Source organism: Anabrus simplex, chromosome 2 (assembly GCF_040414725.1).
Source record: "Anabrus simplex isolate iqAnaSimp1 chromosome 2, ASM4041472v1, whole genome shotgun sequence".
Lineage (NCBI taxonomy): Eukaryota > Metazoa > Arthropoda > Insecta > Orthoptera > Tettigoniidae > Anabrus > Anabrus simplex.
In genome coordinates this window covers 127,138,568-127,151,443 of record NC_090266.1, presented here as the reverse complement: position 1 = coordinate 127,151,443, position 12,876 = coordinate 127,138,568, and the positions used below count along the sequence as shown (strand labels likewise).

At 43.0% G+C, this 12,876-nt stretch overlaps 1 protein-coding gene across 3 annotated transcripts in view; it reads right to left on the bottom strand.

Annotated features, from left to right (window-relative positions):
- LOC136863922 (colorectal mutant cancer protein) overlaps window positions 1–12,876 on the bottom strand; it is an 809,530-nt gene that overhangs the window by 582,171 nt on the left and 214,483 nt on the right. For all 3 annotated transcript variants that reach the window (XM_068226110.1, XM_068226109.1, XM_068226108.1), the window contains exon 2: window positions 3,829–4,064. In XM_068226110.1, coding sequence (XP_068082211.1) covers window positions 3,829–4,064 — 236 coding nt within the window. The remainder of the gene's footprint in view (window positions 1–3,828; window positions 4,065–12,876) is intronic.

The window sequence follows — 12,876 nt, the reverse complement described above, 5'->3', positions numbered from 1 at the left end:
TATAGCACGGGGCGAGGTATACAAAGTGCAAAAATGATTCTTTAGTACAAGAGCCCGTTCAGTATTTCTGTGAGGAAGTGTGCATACACTACAACCATATTGTCGGAAGAATTTGAATGAAGTACCTTCTCTCGGTTGCATCCGAAATAGGGGAACTTAGCGTTGCAGTAAATGTCTGCAGTGGACTTTAGATAAACTGCGTATAAAGCTATATCGGGTGGAAGGTAATTCATGCACAAAAGTAACACAAGTACCTCGTAAAAGATCGTAGGGAGAGGATCAGAATGTCGCAAGTTGCAGGTCTGTAGCCTGGCACCGTACGCTATAATATCGCAATGAAGTAAGTGATGTAAAGAGTTAATGCTTGAAACGCAAGACGATGATGTGTTCAAACACCTACGGATAAGTGTCAGAACGTATGCTTATTTGTTATTTGTCGTGTATCTCGATGCGTTTAGCAAAAAAAAAAAAAAAAAAAAAAAGCCGTTATGACATGAATATGTCTTTGCTGGCGAGATGTAGTGTTTACATGCACTATATCTTCTGGTATGGGCTATATCAAATTTGTTACTTTCATTGACCTGTCTCAGTCTCATCCTTGGCTTTGACAATATGAAAGTGACTGAGGTATGAGTGATGCTAGTAATACCATTGCTTATGCAGCCAGTCCCTGTTATGAATGGTGTGAAAATATCGCTCATAGGGTCAGTTGGTGCATGCATTTCAGTGGGCTTGGAAGACTGATATGCAACAGCAATGGCTGGCTCGGTGAGGAAAGCAACGGGAAACTACCTCACTCCTCATTTCCCTAGTACGTCTCTTCAGTGACACCTAGGCTATTTATGACAGCTGTTGGCGGAGCTGCAGAGGATCAAACCAGCCTTCGGGCTGAATAACCAACATACACATGACATGAATGGTAGAAAAGAACGTGTGACAATGTAGCTACGATGGAGCGAACTGTGCAAAAGGTCAGCCGCCTCGTTGGGAGGGAAGAAGCAACCTGTGACGTAATGCTTACAACCCGGACATGACTAGGGCGTAGCTAGTGAACACATACAGCTTAGCCATGGTACAGTTCAAATCGATGGAATATTCTGGCATGATTTTAATTTACGGTGAAGTAGGACAGAATGACCGTGCAGCTGTGGAGATATTCACTGAAAAATTTCCATAAATAAGGGCTCCGTATCGACGTACAATTGTAGGTGACAAGTCTGGTCGAGTGTGTCACTCTCTAAAAGGTACACGAACGCATTGCCGTGGTGTTCTCTTTTTTTTTTAATTGAAAAGAAGAACTATCCTTAGAGTTTTACGTGACCTTTACTTTTGTGATCATAAGCCATGGGACCTCATTTTTAATGTGGAATCCGACCCATAGAACGTGATATTTCCTTTCAAACAACCCACATGCATTGGCCGGGAATCAAATCCGGACTGGCTTGGTGAGAAGCAAGCAGCAATGCGACTGGGATTATTTCTATTACAGCTCATTTTATCACGGTTTCCCTGCGGGGGCAGGGGTTGTAGGATTTTGGCAACTGTACGTCCGGATGCCCTTCTTGACGTCAATTATTGGAGGAGAAATGCTGCCTGCTAAGTGGTGGTGGTGGTGGTGGTGGTGGTGGTGGTGGTGGTGGTGGTGGTGGTGGTGGTGGTGGTGGTGGTGGTGGTGGTGGTGGTGGTGGTGGTGGTGGTGGTGGTGGTGGTGGTGGTGGTGGTGGTGGTGGTGGTGGTGGTGGTGGTGGTGGTGGTGGTGGTGGTGGTGGTGGTGGTGGTGGTGGTGGTGGTGGTGGTGGTGGTGGTGGTGGTGGTGGTGGTGGTGGTGGTGGTGGTGGTGGTGGTGGTGGTGGTGGTGGTGGTGGTGGTGGTGGTGGTGGTGGTGGTGGTGGTGGTGGTGGTGGTGGTGGTGGTGGTGGTGGTGGTGGTGGTGGTGGTGGTGGTGGTGGTGGTGGTGGTGGTGGTGGTGGTGGTGGTGGTGGTGGTGGTGGTGGTGGTGGTGGTGGTGGTGGTGGTGGTGGTGGTGGTGGTGGTGGTGGTGGTGGTGGTGGTGGTGGTGGTGGTGGTGGTGGTGGTGGTGGTGGTGGTGGTGGTGGTGGTGGTGGTGGTGGTGGTGGTGGTGGTGGTGGTGGTGGTGGTGGTGGTGGTGGTGGTGGTGGTGGTGGTGGTGGTGGTGGTGGTGGTGGTGGTGGTGGTGGTGGTGGTGGTGGTGGTGGTGGTGGTGGTGGTGGTGGTGGTGGTGGTGGTGGTGGTGGTGGTGGTGGTGGTGGTGGTGGTGGTGGTGGTGGTGGTGGTGGTGGTGGTGGTGGTGGTGGTGGTGGTGGTGGTGGTGGTGGTGGTGGTGGTGGTGGTGGTGGTGGTGGTGGTGGTGGTGGTGGTGGCGGTGGCGGTGGCGGCGGCGGCGGCGGCGGCGGCGGCGTTGGTGGTGGTGGTAAGTGTCGTGTCTTGTGTGCTGCGTACAAATGTTGAGGATAACTGAAACCCCCAGTCCCCATGCCATTGCACGTATTAATGTAATAATCCCTGGCCCGAATGGGAACTGAACCTGGGACAAAAAGTACGGAAGGCTAGTACGTTATGCAGCTAAACAGCTGTCTTCTCATTATGGTATTATTTATTAAACGGGCTGGCCTACCGGAGCAGCAGAGCGCAGTAGTTAGCGGCACGCTAATCCGGCGAGTTTGCTGCAATACGATGCCGAGTTGTCTGAGTCGCACTGCCCACCGTCTTGACGATAGCGTTTTGATGATGATGACGATGATGTTTGTTGTTTAAACGGGCATAACATCTAGGCCATCGGCCCCTAATGCTACGAAATGAGGCGAAAAGAAATGAAAATTTAAAAGTCCGAAAGTCATCCACTGAACAGAATTCAAGACGTGATGATGAAGAATGAATGGATGAATATGAATTTAAAATAATGAGCGGATCCAGCTCACAATATTGGAACTTTAAAATAATTCCAAAATTAATCCACTGACTAGAATTTAAAAAAGAGACGATGAACAATGAGACGACGAACTCAAAACGATCAGTGGATGACGGGTACTTTAAAACCCATAGTGATTCGCCCTCTGTGGCTACTAATCACAAACCTATTGTGTACCTAACATAGCGGTACTACTCGCAAGTAAAGGCGACCAATGGTGCTCCTCGCGTGATGGTACTAGTTACAAGTAGTCTCATGGTTCTAATTCAATCATCCCTTGATCGCCCCCTTTCAGTCACCTCGCACTACAGGCGACAGGCAGGAGATACCGTGCGTGTATTCTTCGTCTGCATCCCCCACCCTCAGGGGGTGATAGTGTTCTGTCGTTTCCCGTTTTCACCTTCAGGGTGCAAGTAAGGAGCAGGATTCATCATCATTGGAGTATGGCCAGTTACGCTTAATACCATATTGTTCAATAGTTACCGAACGTTCATTACGTTCGTTATGTTTAAAACGTGCAGTTACGCACTGTACTGTCACAAAACTCAGTCAATGCACCAGTGCTAGTCCTTCCTTTGGAAAGAGGATATGCATGTTATTGTTCTTGCTGACAGCGGACGTTCGGCCTTCAAGGTACAACAGTAGGTCTCAACCGGTTATGCACGTACCCCGGCAGCCTCATCAGTAGCCACCGCCAGTCGCTGCGTTGCAATTCTTGCAATTCCCAAAAGACGACATCCCTCGAGAACGGTGCAATCTGCAGACCTTTTACATACAACATTGTGATCCTCTCCCGATCTTCTACTTGTGTTACTTTGGTTCATCAGTTACCTTCCACACTGTATACAACGACTTATAACCTTACACCACAGTTCCAATAAGGCCTGTCGTCGACTTACCGAGACTGTTATCACTGCTGGTAGGAAGATACTCCGGGGTACCACGGTGCGGCTGGGGGCCAGCAGAATCGACACCTTCACTCCTCAAAGCGTCTATCTCTGGCCGAAGGGCTAAACGTCGTCGCAGGAACTCTTGGTAGGATATTCGACCTTGCTCGTCTGCCCCCAGTTCTCGCATTAACTCCTCGAGCGAGTCCTCCAAGTTGAGCTCACGACATACTGTCAGCAAGTCCTGGCTGCAAGATAAATCGGTATTCCATTATTACTCCCGTTTTAAAATACAGTAACACAAGAAGAGATTGGAAAATACAGTGTAAAACAACGTCTTCTTACCTAACAACGCTATGAAAAATTGCAATAAAACAATAAAGCTGTAAATAAGTCTTTTTTATATCAGTAAGATGTGCATAAATACATACACACATACATACATACATACATACATACATACATACATACATACATACATATATACATACATACATAGTCTAAGTACAGTGTCGTTTATTTGATATTCTATAACTTATGTTAAATAACTATTTGCTAGTTGTCATCTTCGCCTATGATTTTCAAAACTGTTCTTGTTAATATCAAGATTTCAGTGGAATTTCCGTGTTCAGTTTCTCAAATGATGGATTTGTTTGTTTGTATTATTTGTACGATTGTATGTATGTACAGTATATATGTACAGTATGTATGTATGTATGTATGTACAGTAAGTATGTATGTATGTATGTATGTATGTATGTATGTATGTATGTATGTATGTATGTATGTATGTATGTATGTATGTATTATTATCGTGTTAAAATTGTTTCAGGAATTTAGTTTTCCGAACATCGATATATTGTTAATGCTTATGTATTTGGGTTAATTTTCGATGTGTAACTTTAAAATCTGCGTTAATCATAATAATGTTAGTAATAATAATAATAATAATAAAACTGCAAGTACAGTTCCAAAAAGAGCTGGCATACGCGGAAAATGACATAACGGAAAATTACCGGTATAACAGACAGCCCATTAAATGTTCATTAAGAGCCCTTGCATAGTTCACCAAACAATTTTAATACAATAATAATAATAATAATAATAATAATAATAATAATAATAATAAAAATACAGGGAACACTAAAAATAAAACTCCTGTAAGTACAGTTCAGCGTGTCACTGACATAGCCAGGGCGGAGGGCGTGGCGTTGGGGAGGGTTAACGGACTAACTAGCCAGCTGGACTCACGCCGACGACAGAGTACCAGTATTACAACAGCTTTTCATTCCACGTTAGAGTGGAGATAAGTGTGGACTTCATTAGGATAAGTTCCATATTTCAAGATTTTGAGCCGGCCTGAGTGCCTCAGACGATTGAATCGGTAGATTTGTGACCCCAACTAGGCAGGATCGATCCTGCACCAGTCCGATGGTATTTAAGGTGCTCAATACGTCAGCCTCCTGTCGGTAGGTTATATTTACTGCCACGTAAAAGAACTCCTGCGGGACAGAATTCCGGTATCTCGGCGTCTCTGAAAACCGTCAAAAAGTACTTAGTGGGACGTAAAAACAACATAATTATAAAGTTTGTAGGGATTTAAACAGAAATAAACTAAAGTGTTTACATTTCTAAATAATTTCATGTGCGATTTGACAGAATCTGATGATGTTCTTTCAAGAACGAAACATGTCATTCTAGTTTAAGTTGTCTCTTCTTCAGGTGGAATTCTGTTACCATATGTTTTCTTTTTTCGGATAGTTTATAAATTAATTTATTCCAAAAATACATTGTACTTTACTTTTAAATGAGATTTCAAATACTAATTTTCGTGCCTGTAACATCATCAGTTTGTGAGATATAAGCATCCTCATAAAAAATTATTCACTTCTTTCTTCACTTCTTTTCGCCCCCCATTAAGTGCCTTTTCCGAAGAGAAAAAGTGCGTGTTCCTGTATTTTTAAAGGACTTTCCAAATACCAAGTTTCATGTCTGTAACATGTTAAGTTTTTGACATATACTGCAGATACACCGGTACTCATTTTCAAAATTTACCCACTTTTTCAATTCTTTTCAACCCCTTAAGTGGATTTTCCGAAAACAAAAAAGTACGTGGTCATTTTTTTACTTTTAAAGGAGATTCAAAATACAGTACCAATTTTCACGTCTGTAACATCTTCAGTTTCTGAGATATAAGTATCATCTTAAACAGTGCTGTTAGGATCGCATGGCTGTGAGTTTGCATTCGAGAGATGGTGGGTTCGAATCACACTGTCAGCAGCCCTGGTTCGAACCCAGCATCTTCGGAGTGTATGCTTACCCGCACCACGCGGCCATCTCTCTCTGGGTGAAATTTTTTGTGACTGTTTATATTGTGATCGTACCCACGGGACCTCCAGTTTTACGTGGAATCCGAACCATGGGACGCAACAATTAATTTCAAAACTCCTACATTTATTGGCCACGATTCGAACCGTGGCAACCCTCGTGAGAAGCCTGTGACGATACCACTCGACTGTCACGTTCTCCAGTACGGCATTGGAGGTAGATATGTACTGTGAGGTAGATATATAATGTAATTCAGACGGCTGCTTCATCTGTAGTATACACAATAATCTGTTATGCAACGGAATGTTAGGCAATAGCGTGCCCGGTGATACCTTCAGCTCAACGATGTATGTATGTATGCTATTTTTAAATTTTATTGCACAATTTGCTCTACGTTGCACCGACACAAATAGATCTTATGGCGGCGATGGGATAGGAGTGGGAAGGAAGCGGCGTTGGCCTTAATTAATGCACAGCCTGGTGTGAAAATGGGAAACCACGGGAAACAATCTTCAGGGTTGCCGATAGTGGGGTTCGAACCCACTGTATCTCGAATGCAAGCTCACATATCCGTGACCCTAACCGCACGGCCAAATCGTTCGGTACCTATCGTATGTATGCATATACCATTGTATTTTATCTAGTATTAATTGTGTTTCTATATGAAATCACTTTCCCCTTCTCTATTTTCTATTTTCAAAATTTTGCGTTATGACTCACTGGCAGAGAGAACAGTTTGTTGTTGCTTTCTATCTTAGAACGAATTTATCATTTATTAGCACACACAATATTCCAAGGATACTCGGTAAATCACCGTCATCTATGACCGAGTTTCTATGCAGGGAAGCAGTCCAACATTGCTTGGTAAGCGAGTTACAGAAGTCTATTCAGCTCTGTCGGCAATAAATCGAATTTGTTCTAGGCGAGCGAAAAAAAGTGGGAGAACGTTCGATAGCATTCCACTCAAGCGTCTATGCGGCCGGAAGGCATCCTTGAACTTCCCCTCGAACGAGGTCGTTCGGAGAAGCAATACTGTTAAGTGTTCTTCGGAAAGCAGCCGTCGGCTAACCGCACGGCCAACTCGCCCGGTAAAATACGAGTAGGGCTAACTTACTGATGAATGTTAATTGTTTCAGAAACTACGCAGGTACAGTTACAACTGATGATTTACGAGTTTTGTATCACAATGGAATACCCAGATTTGAGCCGTTTTTTTAATGTTTAGGAACAGGATTATGACCAAAGCAATCACCAAATCTTTTTTCACTTGTCTTCGTCGATTTATTTGTTGTCTGTCATTCATAAGAAGATACATTGTTGTAATAGTTGTTTTGCGATATCATCATCATCATAGGCATTTATTCGTCAATGAATATGTAGTATATAAATACAATGTCATTTGGACATATTAATTGTGTCGTCTCAGATGGCTGAACAGTCCGATTCTGGATGCACAGATTTTATGGCAGTGACAGCACACACTAGTAGTTGCAGCAGATGGTTGTGCAAGAATGCCATCCCTCGCATTCGCTCGTTCTTTCCTGCGGTTCCTCCTCTCAGCTTCTAATCTTCCCCTATCTTTTTCTACATGTTCAACTCCATTGTATACAATGCTACACCATTTGGGCCTATCCTCGGCTGTAGTTTCCCAGTTGATCGTATCAATATTACATCTTTTAAGATTATAATTTAAAACATCCTTATATCGTGTAAGCTGCCCTCCATGGTTACGTTGGCCATTCTTTAGTTGGGAGTAGAAGATTGTGACTATCTTTGCCTCTATGTTTGTAGTGTTGGCTTCCTCGAGGATGCTAATGTTCGTTCGACGATCTTGCCATTTAACTTTCATTATTCTCCGCAAGCATCATTGATGGTATTTTTCCAGGCATTTTAGGTTTCTCCTGTAGGTTGTCCAGGTCTCGCAACCATAGATGAGAGGAGGAATTACAACAGCATTGTAAACGTACAGTTTGGTTCTCACACTGATATCATGATTGTCAAACACTTTTCTTAGGAGACGACCGAAAGCCGCACTAGCGCATCTTAAACGGTATTGGATTTCTGCATCAATGTTTGCACACGTCGAGAGATGGCTTCCAAGGTAAGGAAAATGATTTATGTTTTGCAGAGACTGGCCATTGATTGTAATAGTCGGAGTTCTCTTATTGGAATTAGGTGCCGGCTGATAAAGGATCTTAGTCTTATCAATATTAATGTCCAGTCCGATACTTTCATATGCTTGATTAAAAGCATTGAGGATTGATTGCAGATCTTCCTCTGTGTTGGCTAAGATAACATTGTCATCTGAGTACTGAAGCTCTATAACTGACACTGAGGACACCTTGGTCTTAGCTCGCAGCCTGTTAATATTAAACAGATAAAAGATAAAAGATCATAAAACCAGCAACAAACAAAAACACAATGGGGAGGCGAGATTCGATATGTGGGTCACAAGTTAATGACGTGGAGGGCTAGCCCGTTGCAAAGCGCATTCGTGGTGGGAATGTGGCGTGTGCTTCTCTTGTGAAGCACTCTCGAAATAGTCAAATTCCATATTCTCCGAACTGAGTGGGAGTTGTGTCTTGCAATTTGAACCGCTTACATTTTTCGACAAGGCTTGCACGTACATCGAAACTGGATCCGATCAGGAGGGACATGTTGGCAAGGTCTTCTGGTTGTCCAAGGACTTAATTATCCCATAGTCACCAAAAGCACATGTGAGTTAGCACGACGTTAAACTGCTAGGGACCGAGCAAATGGCTGCCGGGCTTGGGTCACGTAGCTATCAGCTTGCATTCGGGAGATAGAGGGTTCGTACCCCACTGTCGGCAGCCCTGAAGATCGCTTTCCGTGGTTTCCCATTTTCACACCAAGCAAATGCCGGGGCTGTACCTTAATTAAGGCCACGGTCGCTTCCCATTCCAAGCACTTTTCCATCCCATCGTCGCCATAAGACCTATCTGTGTCGATGCGACATAAAGCAAATAGAAATATGCTAGTAAAGGAAAAAAACCAGTAAACCTAAAAGCTTATACTGCTTGTTTTTTTTATTGCCATGAGTTCTAAAACGTGTATTATAGAAGTTGAGTTGTTCAAAAGAAAGCGTTTCTGTAGCTATTCCTGTTCCATGAAAATGAAAACCTACAACCTGTTTGCCAGTCATTGACCGGGTCAGGGATATAATGAATGAATCATATGTACATTATTAGTACGATGGGGTCGCCACTCCCAAAGTGATTTATTAATGACTGATAGATGCTATGAAATGAGAGTGGAGAGTGTTGCTGGAATGAAGGTTGACAGGGAAAACCGGAGTACCCGGAGAAAAACCTGTCCCGCCTCCGCTTTGTCCAGCACAAATCTCACATGGAGTGACCGGGATTTGAACCACGGTATCCAGCGGTGAGAGGCCGACGCGCTGCCGTCTGAGCCACGGAGGGTCTTTCCTGTTCCATAATATTCAAATATTGGAACAGTACTTCATTTCTAGTTCTTGTAAGCTCTCCAAGACTCAAACAATGTATAATATTAAATCTAGCACAGGCATCGCAACAATCCGAATTTTGGTCGGCAACACATACATTCGTCCAAATCTACACTGTAAAATTCCGTGTAAGGAAAGAAACGGGATTTATATATTTTGATAATCATCCTAGGTAAAAGTAATAGTTATAGCTTGTCAAGTTATTATTTACAACCACTCACAGCCTGTTTAGGAATGGACTTACAGTTCTGTAGATCTCAAGTACTCGTTACAGCTGAAATGAATTCGAGATATTGAGCATTACTGAGAAGACAATATGAATACCATACTGTAATAAGTAGGCTACCCTAAAGCTTTATCCTGTACATCCGCCGAATTCTGCGCCGTTGCCGAACCCCCTTTATATGCCCAACTGAGTTGTAAACTGGTTTCCACACTTTTGACATGTTACCTCTGGAAACTCCATTCTATAAATTTTAATAAGTACGAGTTAATTTATAATAACTGTGTATTGAAATCTTAAATGACTGAAGCACCAGGTATCACTTAGTTGAAATTGAGTATCACATTAAACGTAATGCTTACTTTGTATTTTTTCACTAATTTTCGCATGTTCCTAGAACGATTATGCTTCAAGTGGTTAGTGAGATGGAATATTTTTGACTCCATTAAGCTCATAAGACAACTTTTAATTACCAGCTAAGCAAGCAAGAAAGCAAGTGGCCCAGTTGGTAACTTAAACATTCCTATTGACATTGTGATCATAGCTACATGACTTCCAGTTTTACGTGAAGTCCAAACCACAGGGACGTGACGTTTTAGTTTTAAAATCCCACATAAACTCGCTCCGCGGCTGCCTAGGCGAGAAGCAAGTGACGGACGACATCACTGTGCTACCACACACTACAGCAGAGCTGATCTGCTGGGTGTACGTAGAAGCTAGCCCAGCACGGGCGGACTCACTTGTCTGAAATGCGGACAGGTTACGTACCAGGCGTACGCCACAGTCAAGAGAGAGAGCGGAATCACAAATCAAATCAAATCAAATCAAAATCTCTTTATTTGCAAATGAGGTGTCTACCTCGGTGGCAAATGGTACACTAAAATACATTATTGTCAAGCACTAAATTTTAAATTAATAGAAGACGAGGAAAATTTTCCTAGAATACAATATTATACAATTTACGCTAATCATTTTTTTCTATTAAACACACACATCATCCTTAATAAATTTATATTGTTTACAAAATTCTACTTACAATATCTTACAAACATAGTCAACTCATATACAGTATGTGAAATTACTTCTAATAATACTATACAACTGGTATAAGAGTAAAATTAGCATTGAATTTATCTACATATTTATATTTTACCCATTTTGGAACCTAAGTAGCATAACGACCTGCTGCGTCTTAACCAGAGCCCCTTTTGCCACCACTTTTCAGAGTTCCTGAAGGGCCTTCACAGCTACCGTAGTGGTCCCAGGGCCCTCGAAGTCCCCACTGTACTGCGCCCTGGTGGGGGTGTGATAAGCGTCATGCAATTATGATGAATTATTGACGAATATATATTTCATTTTCAGAATAAAGAATATCTTACTGTACATACAGTAAGAGCAGGCCAGGCCGAGATGGTATGGTGAAACATGCACAGACTATTGTCTCCACTGAGATTAACTAACACAATGAACGGCAGAATTAGAATTCTCAGAAATTGTGACGAAGGGGGAAAGAGAAAGGCACGAGTTGTTGACTAGTTGCGGTAAGTTTTCATAGCCCCGGGCAGAATAGGTAGTGGCAACAGCGCAGGGAGCCGGGTGCAAATTTCTGAGAAATGGTGGCAGGGTATCTCCATGTACTAGCGGGAGTTGAACGCGGGGTTGGCACTGGAAGAAAAAATATGAGCCTTCCCGATCCCGTGGTTTATGTGAACCAATAGAAAATTTCATCGACCAGTCGCAGGTACGCCAACTTCGTATTGTAAGAAGCACTAGCGAGGCTAACTCCGCGGATTAAACTGATAGAAGGGAGTGAGTTATCAATTCAGAATAAGGTGGAATTTAGGAGCCTTACTATATTATAAAACTTATAAAACGTTAATAATTGCGGGAGATTTCATGGTGTAATTCTGAGAATTCATGGACGCTATTCGTTGATTGGCTACCGGCCAGGGACGCCACAAAAGAGCGCGAAATCCCAGGCCGGGATACGGCAGCTAAATTCGCAAATATATCAATTACCAGCGAACGATATTAGTTGAGAATTGGTATAGAGCCTTTGAGAACATAATTACATCATTGGATATCATATTTAAGCCACGGGCCGAACCGCAAATTGTCGTATGAAGATATCGGGACTGCGCGTCCTAAGATAACCTCCCCTGAACTCGGAAAAGAGGGGATTCATGTATAAATATGAGGTCGTGGACAAGGACTGACTACTACTTTTGACAAAGCGTTCGAGCGGATGGGGTGCGTGACAACTTCTGATATTTTGTTCGAGCCGTGATTACGCCAGGGGTGCGTGTGTGTACTTACTCGTGGAGTAGGGTTCGAAGTATTATATTGTTACATAGTACAGTGATTCATGACGAGATGTAGCTCATATTACAGTCTTGAGCAGTATACTAGTATGAAGTGTTTCAAATAGACAGGACTCAGTAAAGCATAACTTACGGAGTGTGAGATTCTACCAACAGATTAGGAAATGCGTTACGTGAGAACGGTCACGAGTGTTTATGTCACCTAGTAAACAGTCGATTCTAAACTGATACCTGGTCAGCTACACGAACGTGAGACGGGAAATTCAAGTGCGCGCACGGGCCGTTGTAAAGGGGATCCCGAGGTATCCCATGTTCCTAGTGTCCGGGAAAGGAATGAAGAATGTATATTTACATTAAGTGGGCTAGATACAAGGCCGAGAGCGTAAAATTTGTGAGTAGAATTTACGGTGGAAATTATTCCAGAGTGCAACAGTTATTTGTTTTTATTCAAAATGTGTGAAGTTGAAAAGGGTCAAGGATTAATTCTTCAAGCTGGCATGAATACCAGTGGAATGCAGGGCTAAGACTGGACGGGGCCTGTGTTTCTCGTCCGGCTTAGCAGACTACAAAAAAGAGATGAGTAACCTTTTCAAATATTTGTAGATTGCTATCGTTAGGGGGAGGAAATCATATTATTTTATCATGGTAACTTGATTGTGAAACGAGCCGTTTCCGACTCGTATAAATTCAAAGATAGATAGACA